Source organism: Colletotrichum lupini, chromosome 3 (genome assembly GCF_023278565.1).
Source record: "Colletotrichum lupini chromosome 3, complete sequence".
NCBI lineage: Eukaryota > Fungi > Ascomycota > Sordariomycetes > Glomerellales > Glomerellaceae > Colletotrichum > Colletotrichum lupini.
The window spans coordinates 7001774-7018236 of record NC_064676.1 but is presented as its reverse complement, the minus strand read 5'-3'; the positions used below and the strand labels follow the sequence as shown (position 1 = coordinate 7018236).

Sequence of the window (16463 nt, the reverse complement as noted above, 5' to 3'; positions counted from 1 at the left end):
GAGGCACGGCTGAGTGAAGAGCAGAAATTGAGTCAAACCCACTGCTCAACATTGATGTATCATCCGTATCTGCTTTGATGCTCCATAGCAACAAGCTATATTCGCACCATGGTAATTCGCTGTGTTCTGGCAGAAAAATGGCGCGATAGTTGCAAAAGGACTTAATCCTGCAAATTCCGAGCGATAACATTCCGATTTGCTCGGCGGGCCATATCAGTATGTGCCAAGACTTGCGGTGGGTGTCTGGACAAGGCACATGATTCGACTTCCCGGAGCCATCCAGGATGGCAAATTTCGGGCAGCAATTATGCTCAGTATCTCACGGAAATGCTCAACAAAAGTCAAACGACTGATCCTACCTATCTGTACCTTGAGGTCGCTGGATCTCAGGCTGCAGCACTTAAGCTGAGGTCGTGAAAGTTGTTCAAGACAACTCCGCGCTTCCGATTTCGCTTCTACGGTGAAACGATGGTGAGTATATAAACCGAGAACGAGGTAGTCAATACCAAGTAGCAAAATCCGTGTGTCCAATTACCTGGGATCAGGTACGGACGAGTAGAACACTTCGGATGCTCGGGATAACTCCGCGATGAAAGCGAGGGGTTGGGAAAATGCCTGCCGTTGCCAGCGCCTGAGGTTCCTGGTCTGGACCTTAAGCTTAATCGAGTGAACCGGGCTATCTCGGGGGTATTGGTCCATGGTCCGGTCAGCTCCCACGACGAGCACCATTGCTGGCGAGCAAGGCATCGAACCAGGAATCAGATTAGGGTTGGGTCGGCGGCTGGGCAACAGAAAGACAAGCAGCGCTTGCGCACACAAGGTTCATTCTGATGTTGGTATACCATTCAGAGGTGGACGTGAAAAGCGATCAAGTGCCGGTGTGGTGCCCGGATTCCTGTGCGTTGTTGCGCTGGTCGCAGCATTTCTTGGCGCGCGGGGCAGTGGTATGTTTAGTTCTGCGCTGCTGCAAAAAGGTTGCAATAGACATCATTGGCGGTGGGAGGGTGTTTGCCTGCTGAATCGTTTCACCAATAGTCCCAAAACTTTTCTATGCCTTCTTTCTCGCCAGCCGCATGGAGCTTGAGACGTGAGCTTGTGTTGGCCTGCTTGCGATCGCTGCTCGCTCATCTTGGTGACGGGACAGAAATGAACCATTTCGTCATTGTGGGTGGCAGGGGACGTGCTCCGACCCGATCACCTGGGGAGGCGGTAAATTCGACAACGGGTTGTGGGAAATAAGATTGGGTGTTCCGCACTGCTGCTATCATCATGGCAGCATTGCAAGCGAGGTCGGGATGCCATTGAGTGCCACGCCCAAGCCCGTTGGATCGGCAGGTGCCTGTGATGAGGAACCGCGACCTTGTGCCTGTGGTACTGCAGACAGCGCCGGCCTCATTTGAACGTCAACCGGAGCCGTGGAGGGGTACTCGGAGGCCCGAGTCAGGGGAGGGCATGGGGCCCGAAATCGAGCATCTGGAACCTCTCGAGGCAGCGAGACGGAACGACAAGACGGTCAAGACGGTGGCCAGAGGGGGGGATCCATCGGCGACAAATGCAGCAGAGCTTGGCTCAAACGCCCAGAAATCGAGAGTCTGGCTGGACGTATCCATACGGAGTCTGAGAGAGGATTCGAGGAATACATGGAGATGTTGGGAGAGTGCCACAGTGCTGGGCAGAAGTCTTGGCCTTTGGAGGAGACGGCGTGCCCGAGAGAGGAGTGACCTTTGAAGCGGAGGCCTCTGGCGGAGACGCAGGAAGATCTTGCACGCTTCCTGGAGGGCCCAACCCCCGCTTTTCCTTTCCATCCGGTGGCTCTCTTGCGATCTTGGCGGAATGGTTGACCTTGAACCTTGGCGGAGAGTCGCAGACCTGTCCAGTGCGAGAATGTTGCACACCACTGCAACCTGTGACCTGCGTCTGCATCCTGCTGCAGCGCTTTGTTCCGTTTTCGACAATGGTCTTCCTGAGGCCTATGGCCAATTCGCTGCACCTCCCCATCCCTTGCCTGGCTCGACACAGGAGCGGAAGGTTTCCAGCGAATGGCCTGTCTATCCTCGCTGACCCGGCGGCACAACCTCTGGTTTTGTGGATTACAGGGTCCACCGATACATGACGAGAACGAAGAGCCTGAGGGGTCGTGGGGAAGAGATATACACCGCGCACCATGGCGAGAGACTCCGATAGACGGCCGGGTAAAGACCGACCTGCTGACATTTGCCGGTCCCCTCAGGCGTGGGCAGCGCAGCGGAACCGACGGAATCTCAAGCTTTCAGGAGTTGTGAGTGACGAGTAGCCAATTCTCTGCTACAAACCCAAAGAGCTCGTCAGTTGGAGTTTGATTGAAGGCATAACAATTTGTGCCATCTGGGCCGGTACGTGACAAAGTGCTGAAATCATGGCGTTTGAGCCACAAAAGAAAAAGAAGAATATCAATCATTCTGTGGCAGGCAATGCAGCAGAGCCGGCCAGGCCCTCGTCAACAAAACGTTCTGCTTCTCCGCTTGGCAGGCATGTCTAAGACGTTGAGTAAAGGTGCTGATGATGGACACCACCCCGACCTCTTGCGCCTCTCTGGCGCCACACCCACAGCATCTAGTGTGCTAGTGTAGGTTATGTGCCTTGCTGACTCTCCACCGCTTTGTGAGGTGACAGTCACAGAGAGATTTGCAAGAAAGCATCGTGCTACGGGATAGGGTGTTATCGATTATCGTGGTATCACTAGGTAGTATCCGTGCTGGTGCGAATAACATGGTGTTTGGGCGTGGCGTGGTGTCTAGAGGAGCCGCAAGAGCCTGAATGGACGTCTTCAAGGGCGAGCAATCCAAGCGCATGCGCGATGGCTCTCGTGCTTGGCGGCGTTTCTTGGGCAAATTAACCGTATTTGTAGGTATCTGCAAGCGTATCCGAACTCTGAGCTCCGTACGGATACACTGCGCCAGACAAACTTCGTATCGGGAACGATGGAAGAAGAGGTTCGCCGCGTGATAAATCCGAGGAACATTGAGCGCAATTTGGGTTGGTCCGCAAAAACGCCGTAACAAGGACTTTCTCAGTCTGTGGCGGCGAACCAAGTCGAAGCAACGGGGTTCGCAGCGGAGACATGGTTGACAGCGGGCGGAAAGGAAGGGAATGCCTTCAATGGAAAGTCTGGAGGCGCGATATCGTCGTGTGCTCCGTAGTCCGTACTGCGTATCCATCGATCCATGATGCGTCGGTGGTTGTGCCACGGGTGCATGGCTCTGCCACACTGGGGCGGTGATCAGAGGCCTGGACAGAAAGCGATGCCGTTTGGGGCGGCGCTGGGTGGATGAGATGGAGGATGATTGGGCGGAGAGAGGTCTTGGAAGCACACGACCGGGACCATATCGATGCGGCCCACCCCTCCTCATCCACCTCATGGGCCATGGGTATTGCTTCTGCAGAGGCGGGACATGGGCTTGATGGTGAGCGGATTTGATGACAGACCGGGATGGAGAGCGACCTGAAGCTTCTCCCGGATGTTGAGGGCAGTGCTTGGCCCTTGAGTAGGTGGATCGTGGAAGCTTTGTTGGAATTCGGGAGGACGGATATCGATCATGCTGAATGCTCGAGGCTGATCGAGTTGTGTCGGTGAGTATCCGTAAGGTATCTTAACGGGAACCGCGGAGCTCAGGATTGAGGAATTGAAGCCGAAAGATGGAAAAACAAGGTGCAAATTGACGGTGACAGCGGCAGAGAAGATCATACGCTCAGACGGCTGGAGCTTGCCAGGTACGTACCTGGAGTAGTGAGCGGTCGAATGCCGGGTGTTCCTAGCCCCGGAAAGATACGTACTCCCGAGGATGCGTCCATCTGGTGATTGGGCGGCCGTCTCCTCAGTGCGGTTCGTTGAATTTTCCCGAAAGTCAGAGGTAAGGCGGGAAAGCAGGAACGATGGAAAGTTCAAAGTACTTGACGCTACAGATCACGCCGAAAAGGTACTTGCCACAAGAGGCGGGCTTGGCTATCGAATCATGACGTCCCAATTCAGCCAGCCGCTTGGCGTTGCGGGCCATGCGGTGACGCTAGTCCAATGACAACGGCCGCCTTTCCTCCTCCCCGCCGACTTCCTTCATTTCTTCCCAAGCTTCCTTCCACATTGTGTTTTGTTTCTTTGGTTTTGGGCAGTTACATTGCTCGTTTCTTGCCATTCGAGACACCATGCCATGATAGTATACCTGGCACGTGCCTGACTACCTTAGGTATCTCACCTTAGGTCAGGTACCTCGTCGATGTATTTCCCTGAGAGAAGAATATTGGGAAAGAGAGAGAGATGGAGAGAAATGAAAAAGAGCAAGAGACAGCAAAAGAAAGGCCCCCCCCCTCCTTACTCTTGGCATGTTGGCCCTCGTGGAAGCTTGGCATTTGTTCTTGGCGCTGTGTCTGGTGGAACCCGCTTTTATCTTCGATTGATGATTGGATCATCCACTTCTCGTCATTGAAGTCTGTGGCTCCAGGTTTTTTTCTCTTTCCCCGGCCACTTTTTTTGTGTTGCTGTTGGATGCCACCACGGCCACGATGCCATGCCCAGCACAACCCAATACGGATACTCGAAAGATAGTGAGCCTGTCTCTCCGTCTGTTGACGGCCGGCAGCGGTGTTCCGTTTCATCTTTTACTGCACACAAGGTACGGTACGGAGACACGCTTCAGTACCTAACCTGGTGACGGAACAAACAAGCAAAGCCTGGCCACCTCCAATTCGTCCATTCGCCCAAAGCATAGCGAGCCGCAGCCGTTTTTCTCTTCAGATCAGGTTTTTTCCTCGGCGCTTTTGCCCACCTACACAGTACTGCGCTCTGTACCATGTCTATCCATCCATGTGCCTATTCAGTACCTCAAGATGGATTAGCTTCGTTCCTGTCTGTTCCTCTTCGCATCTGCCTCCATCCTAACCTCTACCAACCTTACTACGGAGTACTTGTACGTATACTATGTAGTGTATCTCGAATCCTTGACTGGCGAGGTCCTGGTTCTTGGTCCATGATCCATCCATATTCCTTCGCCCTCCAATCCCAAGCCGTGCTCCCAATTTCCTATTACCCATTGACCACTTCCCCATCACATCCATCATCATCCCCATCCCCCATCCCCATTCCATCCGCCCACACACCCATTCATTTGCCGGCCTTTTCCCAGATCAGATCAACAAGAGGAACACAGTCTTACTGGGACACAGGATTGACAGGAAACCTGCCGATACTCTCCGCTCCCTCCCACCACCCGGCACTACCTAAGAGTCCTAGACCAGGAGCAAACCACTCGCAGACGACCAGACGTCAACTCTCGTCCCAAAGAACGGGCCCTTAGCAAACTCAACTCATCTCACCACCCGTCAACATCAAGGTGTCTAGACACAGACAGGAAAGGCAGATCCTGAACAGACGAAAAGCCACAGCGCCCCCGGCCACCGGTGCCAACCTTCTTTCAAGCTCCAGCGACCAACAATCAGCTCTTCACTCACACTCTCTCTCTACCTATCTCTCTCACACACACACACCTACCCGAACAGTAGTGGACGCCAGAGATTCCCAAGCACCAAGGTCCCCCAGCCTGCCAGCCAGCTAGCGAACCAGCCAAATTCCCTCTGATCGGACCGGGACCCCCCTCCCCCTCCTACCGTCTAGGTACACTAGTTCTACGGAGTACGCAGTGTGTACCAGGCTCCCCTCCCCTCCATCCACACCCCCCGAGCAGTTGACCGTCCCAAAAAGACGTTACTGTTGCATTGGAGGAACGGAACGAAGGGAAAAAAAACATTTGCTCAGTGCGCTCAGCCCTTAGCCTCCGCCATTCCACCCTTTGTGACGTCGATTGGCGAAAGAAACACCACCGCTACTAGGTACCCAGCAAGCAGCACCTCACCGAGCACCTTCAATACCACCACCACCAACACCCACCGCCAGCTTCACCTTACCGCCAGCTCAAACCTACCTTTTCCCTCTCGACAACTTCACGACCTCTGGCGACTGTTGCTGCCAACTACAGAACCTCGAGACCGACAGGCTCCAACCTTCTTTCAGCGAAAACATACTTCCACGCGCCCAACATAGGTCCTCATACACCACCACTTGCGCCGCCCCCAATATCGACCCATCCCGAAAATCATACTGTTCGCGACGAAAACGACGACAACCTTGGTTCGAGTCTAGCCACAAACAACGACCGCTCTCCCCATCTCACCACCACGACGTCGTCGCCACCACCCCGCGACCCCTCCCCGTCGAGGGACGACGTCGCGACCGAGGATCCGGTCGACCCCAATTCGATTCCGCTCACCAACCTCCAGACTGTTGCCTCCGATCCGCCATCACGACGGCCCGACAACGCCCCGTCTCCTCGTGAGGCACCGGGTCAGCCGACGAGGACCCAGTCTCCCGAACCTGAACCCAAGGGGTCTAAACCCCTCGCATCCTCGCCCATGTCTTTTTTGACCAAGAACATTTGGCCCAACGATGGGAGGAACCGCTCTCATGTTCCGGCCATGCCGGTTTGGATCGCAGGCGTCAGGATTGCACAGCTTGTAAGGGCACTACTCCTGGCCCCAACTACATTAAAGGGAAACCGGAGTACGCGAAATGACTTGGACGAACATCACGTTGACGGTTTTGAAATCTTAGGTCCTCGCCATTGCGACGTTGGGAATAACAGTCTTTGGACTCACCACTATGCAGAAAGCCACGGGCTATCGCAGGATAACGGTATGTTCGGGAATCTCTTGGCCTCTGATCTGGCCTCTGCTTGGATCCCGCCCTTCTGGTTCACTTTTACTGACTGTTTGCGTTTTACGATGCAGTCCTTTAGCGGTACAGAGGGTTTCCGTACGTAACACCACCATCCCCGCCTCTACCTACTCTGGTGTGCCATTACTAATGTTGCGCATAGCATTTTCATGGTTTGCTTTCGCCTGGACCTTCTCCTATTTGACATGGCTTGGCGTAGCCGTCATGTTTATTCCCGTCATGTACAACTGCTGGGTGCATCTGTAAGGAAACCCCCGCAAACTGGGAGAAGCGCCCCGACTAACATTGTGCGCAGCGGCCTCGAGCTACTCACTGTCGTCTTCTGGTTGATTACTATGGCCCTGCTTGCTAGTCACGCAGATGATCTTGATTCCCTCGATGCCTTCATCGTAACGTTCGGTCCCAAGTACGAAGTGTATTATAAGATGAACGTTGAGCCGTTTGCCGATGGCTTCGTAGCTGCCACGTTTGCCGGCACAGCTACCTCTGTCGTCAACCTTGTGCTCTTCGTTATCACCATTAGTGTCTTTGGTACGTTTCGATCTTCTAACTACCTACTGGGTAGAGAGCCTTGAAGGACAAGGACCATTGACTGATTATGACAGGCCGCGCTCTTCATGCGTTACGTAAAGCAAAGTTGGAAAAGGCACCTAGCACCACCGACTCGCAAAAGACTATCCAGGCCGAAGGGGACAAGATGGTCGCTTCTCCGCAAATGACTTCCGCCGTCCCGACCTACATTCACTGGAACAACCAGTACCCGCCTCCTCAACATCCCCACGCATACGCCTACTACGGCCAGCCGTACGCACAATCACCGCACTCGCAAACGAACCCGTCTCCGCCGAACTCTGTGCCACCCCATGGATTCCAACCGGCGTACTTCCCCGGCAGCAATTGGCCTCCGCAGCTACCTCAGCAACAACCGCCCCCCGAAGGCGGTGTCTGGCCGGCCCAGAATTACGGCATGTACCAGCAGCAGGTGCCCATCGGACCTCAGCACACGGGTCAGTCTGGCAGCATGATGGGGTCCCCTCAGTTCCCCATGGTCCAACCAATGCAGCCCAGCAAGGCGGATCTACCAGGTGTTTACCCGACACCACCACCGGGAAGCGCAACTGTAGGACCCGGATACCCGCCTCAGCAACCACCGCCTCCGCCAGCACCAGTTCCCGGCACCATACACTCGCCTGTAGAGTTGAACGACGGACGCGGGGACGAAAATATGCCGGCAGAGCTACCAAGCAACCCTCCAAGGTCGCCCAGATGAGCGAGCATCTGCAATTTACACCAAAACGAAGAAAGCGGAATTCGCTGTGGGCAGACATAAAGGGGATACGGAGTAATGATTTTCATGGACAGGTTTTCCGGCGTTTTTTTTTTTCGTTCGGACAAGACACATGCATAGAGAATGGCGTTTTGGATGGTTCGGCGCAACCGGCCTTCATGCTCTGATAGCATGACTGGGGATTTGATCGTATTTACTTCTCTGCCCACCATCATTTTGGGCCAACTATCATGACGAACGGAAACGGGGCATACCGCGGCCAAAAAGCAATGGGACGGAAGGCTCCGGTTCTGGCGCATGGTTTATCATGGTTGTATTTCTAGCTAGATGGGCATCCTCATGAAGGGATGTGCTGTTCATGTTGCATAATTCATGATACCCCGATGTATGGATCGATCGGGGAGACATTCGAAGCACTCTTGCAGATATTTGATTATTCCGTGATTTGATACCACATTAGCATTAGGCTGTGAGCTTGGTTCTCCGCAGCCGGTGTTTCTACTTCTCGAACAAGTGAGTCCCAACCCGATCACAATCCGAATGGGTAGTTTGTGGTTTCTCTTGAAACACGCAAGACAAAGTATTGTCTTGCTAATACACGTAGCGGAAATAGGGGTTCTCCTTGTCCGTCAAATCCTGGAAAGCAAGCTTGGCTCGCTCCTCCTCATCCACAGGCAACGCATCGCGTCGCTTGTTTTCCTTCCAGAGCACGTAGTACAACGCCCCGGACGCCAGGATGCAAATCACATAGCAGATGATGAGCCCGAGCCACAGCTCCGGGTAGTGCGAAGCCTTACTCTGCGACTTGACAAGTTGCGGGCCGACAATGTTGCCTACGCAATAGGCGGCGAAGATGGTCCCCGCCATGAAGCTTTTCTTGGTGTGGCCCGCGACGTTGGACATGCCGAGCGTGATGACGAGGCTGACCACCCCGCCGAAGAAGCCCGTGATGGAGTAGCCCACCACCGGCGCGGCGGCGTGGTGCGTCCAGTCGGAGCGCCAGATGAGCGCGCAGCCTGCTATCACGGGCAGACAGCACGTCACGAGCATGATGACGCGGACGTTGGTGTAGCGCGTGCCGAGGTACCCCGTCGCGAGGATGACGAGGAAGCAGAGGCCGCCGAGGGGGAACTGGAAGAGGATCGATTGCAGCGAGGTGTAGCCGAAGGTTGAGACGATGAGCGGGCCGAAGCCGGAGACGGCGCCGTTCATCGTGTAGGCGGAGGCCATCATCAGCGCCACGAGCCAGGTTTTGGCGTCGAGGAGGGCTTCGCGGAGTTGGTGCGGTTTGAATTTCGTGCAGCGGACGCCGGTTTGGCCGTGGCGGAGGCGTTCTACGGCCGCGAAGCGCTCTTCGCGGGTGAGGAACCATGCCGAGACGGGGGAGTCGGGGAGGAGGAAGCAGGCCAGGCCGAAGAGGAACGTGAGGCATCCCGCGAGGAGGTAGATGTACTGCCACGGTTTGAGGTCGCCTCCGCGGACCTGGGCGAAGGCGTAGTTGAGGGCGCCGCCGATGATGGTGAAGAGGCCCGTGGCGCTGAACCACCAGCTCTGGCGGAGTGATTGTTCTGCCTGGGTGTAGTTCCCCGAGACGATGCACATGAAGCCCGTGGGGATGACGGATTCGACAAAGCCGAGGAAGAAGCGTTGGGCGTAGAGACCTTGGTGAGAGGTTACTGCGGCGGTGAGCATGCAGATGCCGGACCAGAGGATTACGATTGTGCCGAGGGTGCGGCCTGGGGAGTAGCGTTGGAGGGCGTAGGTCATTGGGTAGAGGCCTGCTAGCATGCCGAAGTAGAAGAGGGAGGTTGCCCAGGAGAGGCGGGACGTGTCGACGCCTGTTCCGGTGGGGAGGGGCACGGAGAGGTGGAGGTCTGTTGTCATGCCGAAGAGGACTGCTGAGCCTAGGATTGCTTTGTCGTAGTAGACTAGGCCGTCTGTTGCGTGTTAGGGATGGATCAAGGATGAAGGAAGACTTGAAGAAACTCAAAGAGAGTGAGAGTGTGACGAACATCCAAAAATCATGGCGGGTATGAGGAACCAGTCTATCTTCCGTACGGCGCGGGCGGCGACGGCGGGGTCGTAGGGTTGGCTGTGTATCCCGACCATGGCGAGGGCGTCGTCGTTGCCGGCACGGTAGTGAGATTCATCGGGGCCGGCACCGGGGGCGGAATGGGAGGCTTCGATGTCGGGATCGGGACCGGGCGTTTGGGACACCGGCGCGGGGCCGGCGCTGGTGGCGGGGAGGAGTTCCTTTTCGGGGTTCATTTTGCGGGATCTTATCACCTGGGACGCCGGACGGTGCGGTAGCGGACGAGCGGGGGGGTCACCTTGCCCCGATGCTGGGGGCGATGGGACGAGTTTCAGAGGGCTGATAAAGGTTTACTTTTGGAGGAGAGGAAGTGAGTTGAGTCTCGAGTTGACAGGGGGGATGAGTGAGCTGAACTCTCTCTCGTCGGTCGTCTTTAGGGCGGTGTCATTGGAGGGTAGGGCGTAGCCGATGCGCGGATCAAAACGGCAGGGGAAAGGCTAACGATGATTTTAGAATTTAGTCTTCTTGGGCACTGGGCTGGAATGGAGGGTGTGTGTGTGTGAGATGAGTCTAAAAGTGAGTGAAAAAAAAAGATCTCATGAGCAAATCATCTTGGCGATAGATGAGCGGTTTGTTCCGCGTAGGTTAGACCCCCTTCTGCAAGTTGTAAGGCAAGCATCGTGGAATTGTCTACGAACTATGAGTGAGCTCTGAGACTATGAGTGAAATAAACTCGCAGGCGATCTTGTAAAACCTCGTAAGAGCCCCCCACACACGTCGCATTCATCGTCTAGAAGCCGAGCGACACTAGGTCCCAGTAGAAAGGTAAGGTCAGCGATGAAGCCGTCACCTCGTGCCCCTCATTTGCGCCGTCTTCTTACTTCAATTGGTAGACCTCGCAGACTAATTACATAGTTCGCAGAGATTTCTCAAAACCCGCCAGGCTCAGACCCGATTAGTGGGATTGGGCGGGAGGGAATCCGGACTGGACCCCCGGGTACAATCGGGAATTGTACGCACCGCCGAGTTCGGTCTCGTCGCGGGAGACTTGTTGAGTTGTTTGGCGGGAGGCAGTGGGGGGGCGATTGGCGGTGGGATTGCCGTGAGTAAATTACCATGTTTGATGGGTGACTCTTGTGAGATGAGTAGATTGTCACACGGGTCAACCTTTTTCATTGTGTGAAGTTTTCAATTGAGGCGAATTTGTCTGAAGTTTGTGTGAGCTGTTCAATGGAGAGTGTATGAGGCTTTTGGATGATGAGGATTGAATCGGGGAGTTCCATCCGATGCGGCTGAAAGAGCAGCTGAGTGAGACCCCTCTTTCGAGTAAAGATGAGAATGAAGCGAGACTCAAGACGACTTCGAATCCCAAACACCAATCCAACTTCATTTCGTGAATCGAATTTCTCGTCTGATTGCCTCTTTTGCCGCTTCGGATTTTCATCTATTGTACATGTTGGGCTATGTTGTAAGAAATGTCTCATGATGAGGCAGGATCTCTGTAAACGCTTATCATGAGTGAGCAGATGCTGCGGTGAGGCGCATAAATGTTTTTATGACTCTACCCGCTGTCATCATCTAGCGGCATTATATCGCGGAGCGCATAAGCATGTTCATCCTCAATACCAACACAGATGAATGAGACGTTTAGAAACATGGATTTTTCATGATGGGAAACGTAGGCGCGCTGCAGAGTTACATAAAATGCACAACTCCATTTTGTGCAACGCCACCACGAAACATTCACAACTCCAGTACGTACCTGCGAATGGTTGCGAGACGGTTTCCTCCTTGATTCTTCTTCGCCTCATTCGAACGGGAGTCCAGAGCTTCCCCCAGAAAATCAGAAATGGGGGACCCGACCGCCGTCCCGCGGGCCTCGAGCTGCCTCGATCACATCGCGACATCCCACGAGACACCACACCATCTTTCTCTCACACATCCACAGAAGCTACTCGCCTCGGGTCCCAAAACTCTCTTCCGCTGTGCGTCTTGCGGCCCATGCTGCCACGAACTTGGGAGCCTGGGCCAGGCTTGGCTTTCTAGGAAGGCCGCCCTTCGCTGTTTCGAGGTGGGAGACCTGTTAACCTTGCCATTTCGCTTACTTTGTAGTTGAAATGAGCGCCGTTGATGGATGGATGCCATCTCGTGTCGGTAGATGTTGAGTTGATTCTATTCAGATTACTTATCGTGTACTTCCATGCTGAGATCTAATCAGATCATACCCTTATAAAACTGATGAGACCACTGAGCAATGTCTAGAAGCAAGAAATGATTTACTTATTAATCGCAAAAATCCGCCCTCTCGGTATCTTTCTTTTCCTGGGTATCCAGGCTCTCGTGCCTTGTCTTGTCAGTCAGAACCCATGCGTCCTCCATAAGTACATGATCTTGGCAGTGCCATTATTAACACTAGGTTACAGTAATGAGCCACTCCCTTTCCCCTCTCTCTTCGCCACCATCTGACTGCTTCTCTTCCGTCTGTCTCTCTCTCTCTCTCTCTCTCTCTCTCTCTCTCTCTCTCCAGGGAGGGCTCAAATGTGATTAAACACTAGGCTCATTGAAGCTTGGCCGCGTTTCTTTCGGCCTTGTTCTCTTTCCACCACTTTTGCTCGCGCTTGATCGCGTACTCGATCCAAAATCTCGCAGTGACACCCCAGATTATAATCCATCCAAACAAGACGCCCAACGTCGTGCCAAACGCGCGTTCAAACTCCAGGTTCCAAATGATGCCGGCCACGTAGCCAATATACGCCGTGCAGCCGCCGATCCAGAAGAGCGTCAACTCAAGAATCATCTTGCGGAACATCATCGACTTGTTGTACCGCTCGACATATCTTTTGCGGAACTCCCTGTTCTGCGCTCCGTCGACGGCGAAGAAGTCTTCGGCGGCATAGTAGACGATGGGCTTGAGACGTGTGCCTTTGGGGTCCGAGTTGATACGGAACGGGATCTTGATCGGGATCAACGTCGCAAAGGCAATGACGTCCAGGACCATGAACATGAAGGCGGGAGAGTACAGGTACAGCCACTCGACAACGTCCGGCTCGTAAACTGTGGTTGAGCAGACAAAGGGGACCAAGGCGGCAATCAGACCGAGCGCGTAAACCCAGGTCGTGGCGTCCAGCTCCCACCAGTGCTTGGACAGCAGCGGCGCGCACTCGTCGAAGCGGGCGATGAGTCGATATACTCGCACAATGAGGATGTACACTTCTCCGAAACCGAAAGCAATAATGGCAAAACCGAGAATTCTACTCTCAACCGTCTGGACGGGAGGGAGTCCGCATTCCACGCCCGCGTCGTAGGCAGACTGACACGCGGCGCGACGATCGTTTCGTCGGGCGCGAAGCCAACTGTAGTAGATGCAGACCGGCAGCGCGAGATCGAAGAAGAGAATGACAAACGGGCCGATGGAGATGGAGATGTGTTCCGTCCAGTCGACGTACTTTGTCAGGGGCTCGAGCTCGTCGTCGTCGCCGGGGGTCTCGCCCGTTCCCGCAAGGACGCCTGCCGCCGCCGGATCAGTCGTGGTCTTTGGCACGCCGTCTCGACCGAGCATCTGCGCCGTGCTCTCGCTGACGGCCGTGATCGTGGAGTCGCGGAATGCCTCACGGTTCTCGTCGCCGGGCGCGCGCTCCCTGGCGATCGCCGCGTCCGACGCAGCGGTCGGGGCGTCGGCTGTACCGCCGCCGCCGGCCACGGCCGCTTCGTTGGAACCCCTCCTGCTGCCCTGCTGGGATCCGGCTCGGCTTCCCTGTTGCGATGATGATCCTGCGACGACTGCTGCCCGGGTTCCCTCGACGGATGGTTGTCTGCTCGGAACCTTTTGTGAAGCTGGTTTGCTGCCGTTGTCTCTTCCGGCGTCCTCGCTTGGAGCTCTGTCTTCGGACGGATGGCTTTTGCCCGAGTTCGAGGTGCTGGGTGGCTGTTCTTGCGGCGCGTCTTCGAAGCTTGCCTTTGACGATGTAATTTGCGCGCCTTCGTTGTCGCTGGTGATATCAGCAGCAGCCGCCGCCGCAGCGGCTGGCTCGTTGCTTCCTGACTGCATGGAGGCAGCTCTACTTAATGTCTCTTTCAAAGAGTAAGGCTTCGTAAGTAAACGGAGGATCGGGAGAAGGGAAGGGAAAGTAAGAGAAAAGAACGACTGAAAGAGGAACTCGTTTGCGCGCGCGCCGGAAAAGCAGCAGCGACAGCAATAACAGTAACTTTCGATAAGCTTGATCTGAGTGACAAGCAGAAACCAGAGCTCTCTCGCCTTACCTCTCCCTCCCTCTTACCAACCACACGAAGCGGCGGTCAACTACTTCATATGGAAAGGTGTTCACTGGCCAAGCAGAGAGGGAGGTGTGTGTGGTGGCGCGGATCCCAGGTGCACGTGCGCCCACCGTCGCAACACGAATCATGAGGGCAGCATGAAATGCATCGCGACATCAGACGGATGCCTGACCGGCCGGTCCCTGGTTTCGAAAACGTGCCCAGGTGGTATCTGAGCCATTCCAGAGGATGTTCCTTTTCGGGCTCCGAGCAGCAGCGGTCAGCGGCGGGCTGCCAAGAAAGCTGTAGCATCCATAGCAGCACTTGCTGCAGGAGCAATAGCAGGACCGTTGTCCTCGGATTCTCCTTTGCCGGACTGGCGGAGCTTCCTTGGTCCTGGGAAGCCGTCCTAGTCGCGTGGTTGGCACCGGTCACAATGTGGTGTTGGCTTCAAGTGTTTGGTATCCTCCCTCCATTGCAAACTTTGGCCGGCATTAACCCAGAGCTTCACCTCAATCAGCAACGCCAATGCTCTGGACTCTCTTTGCCCGCGTCTACCGCCTCCATCCCACCCACCCCCCTTTGTGGGTTGTGTGTTGGGAAAGGCAAAATAAATCACCGAATGAAAGGGGATAGGAGTGGTGTCGAGCTGACAAGACAAGACACGATACTTGGCGCCGTGGCCCCCAAGCCCCCCTTGGCCAGAACTCGCCAGGGCCAAGACCTCTCAGTTCTGTGAGACATGAAGTATGTTTCCCGGGATCTAGCCAGACTCCAGTCGGAACATGAACTTTCGGAGGATTTGGCTCTCCACGATCGGCGACGGACTCCGTTGCGGAACATGTCGATTAGCTCCCGACACAGGGGCCGACCCTGGCGTCGGCTCTCTCTCCCACGCCGCCCACTTTGCAGCTTCTGTGATCGACTTTCGGCGCCCCTTGGTGAGAGCAAAAGGACCTACTAACGTACTTGTGACTAAGAAATTGGGGAACAGCCGGCGCCCCCGGGGTTCCCATGCTCTTGACTCGAGCCAGAACCGTTGTCCGCTCGGTTGTGTTCAGTTCTAGCGTCAAACGCTAGTGCGGAGTCAAGTCCGGACATCAGAGCACATGGGACGCGTTAGTAGAGACCATGAAGGCATAGAGAGAGAGAGAGAGAGAGAGAGAGAGGGGGGGAGAGACAAAGGCGTGGCAGCAGAAGCACAGAAGAAGCACGGCAGAGAGGCGCATGCACGCTGTGTTCAACTGATCAAGGGCATATTCAGCTGAGGTATTGTAGGAAAGGGAGGGAGCTGTGGCATTAGAGGGGGGAAGGGCACAAGTTGCATTCAGGCCCACCCGACCTTTTTCCTTTGCCAATGCAGAGCTTCATCCCAGAAAGCTGGTCCAAGTCCTCCCTTATTCTGCAACTTGCAACAGAGGCACAGGATCAAAGCGCAAGGGAAAGCTCCTCCAAACGTCCAGTTATCCAGTTTCTTTCCCCCAATTCTGCATTTCCCCATTTCGCGAGACTCTCCCATGTTTCCTATTATTCAATGCAGGCATGCCGTGACTTGCATCAAGGTTCTACCCTGGTCTGACCTTTGAAGGATATATAGGGGCTTTTTGTCTGGGTCGTTTAGAAGTCGATGGATATCCCATGAACCCGGAACTCATCTGGCATCTAGACCCTCTGGCTTGTCTCCATCATTCCCACGTTCCGGGCCCATCCAGAACTGTGAGGAGTCGAGACTAACGCAGCTCAGAGCTACGCTTCGGCCTTTGCAACTTGACGGCCGAATCAAAAGGTTTGTGAAGAAGCGTTGTTGGTGCTGGAACCGCCGGACAGAATTTCGGACTGGTAACATGGAGCTGTATCCGAGTGCCCGGTCTGCTCAGGTCTACCTTTCCCTCAACCTAAAGCGTCTATTCGCACGATTAGGCGTGTCGGACCACGGGATGAGGGCAAACTAGCCGGTTTTCATTTGACACGCAGCGACTTTCTCTGCTACTGTCCTTCCATCCACCCACTCATCCCCCCTCTTTTTCGATCTCAACTAGGGATTGATGTCTTCATGATACAGGAGAAGCAACATGACTCTCCTGCCATCCAAACGCAGCAGCCCATTCCCTCCCCTCCATTCCGATGTT

The 16463-nt window shown here is 54.9% G+C and overlaps 6 protein-coding genes across 6 annotated transcripts; 3 read left to right on the top strand and 3 right to left on the bottom strand.

The window, feature by feature from the left end:
- Positions 1-531: 531 nt before the first annotated feature.
- CLUP02_06843 (uncharacterized protein) lies at positions 532-4629 on the bottom strand (the record flags this gene model as incomplete). The annotated part of the gene is made up of 14 exons (XM_049285840.1): positions 532-806; positions 858-964; positions 1030-1123; positions 1199-1366; positions 1409-1617; positions 1665-2266; positions 2309-2438; positions 2482-2571; positions 2635-3436; positions 3466-3853; positions 3912-4043; positions 4086-4161; positions 4230-4260; positions 4350-4629. The coding sequence occupies 14 exons, from the start codon at positions 4627-4629 to the stop codon at positions 532-534; spliced, it is 3384 nt and encodes a 1127-aa protein (XP_049142983.1).
- CLUP02_06842 (uncharacterized protein) lies at positions 4542-8030 on the top strand (the record flags this gene model as incomplete). The annotated part of the gene is made up of 7 exons (XM_049285839.1): positions 4542-4646; positions 5860-6540; positions 6638-6718; positions 6814-6838; positions 6903-7002; positions 7056-7291; positions 7366-8030. The coding sequence occupies 7 exons, from the start codon at positions 4542-4544 to the stop codon at positions 8028-8030; spliced, it is 1893 nt and encodes a 630-aa protein (XP_049142982.1).
- A 609-nt stretch (positions 8031-8639) lies between these two features.
- Positions 8640-10316, bottom strand: CLUP02_06841 (major facilitator superfamily transporter; the record flags this gene model as incomplete). The annotated part of the gene is made up of 2 exons (XM_049285838.1): positions 8640-9976; positions 10061-10316. The coding sequence occupies 2 exons, from the start codon at positions 10314-10316 to the stop codon at positions 8640-8642; spliced, it is 1593 nt and encodes a 530-aa protein (XP_049142981.1).
- A 1468-nt stretch (positions 10317-11784) lies between these two features.
- Positions 11785-12126, top strand: CLUP02_06840 (uncharacterized protein; the record flags this gene model as incomplete). The annotated part of the gene is made up of 1 exon (XM_049285837.1): positions 11785-12126. One exon carries the CDS (start codon positions 11785-11787, stop codon positions 12124-12126), a length of 342 nt encoding a protein of 113 aa, XP_049142980.1.
- A 511-nt stretch (positions 12127-12637) lies between these two features.
- CLUP02_06839 (uncharacterized protein) lies at positions 12638-14128 on the bottom strand (the record flags this gene model as incomplete). Its single annotated transcript, XM_049285836.1, has 1 exon — positions 12638-14128. The coding sequence occupies one exon, from the start codon at positions 14126-14128 to the stop codon at positions 12638-12640; it is 1491 nt and encodes a 496-aa protein (XP_049142979.1).
- Positions 14129-14770: 642 nt separating this feature from the next.
- On the top strand, positions 14771-15073 carry CLUP02_06838 (uncharacterized protein; the record flags this gene model as incomplete). The annotated part of the gene is made up of 1 exon (XM_049285835.1): positions 14771-15073. One exon carries the CDS (start codon positions 14771-14773, stop codon positions 15071-15073), a length of 303 nt encoding a protein of 100 aa, XP_049142978.1.
- Between the last annotated feature and the right edge of the window lie 1390 nt (positions 15074-16463).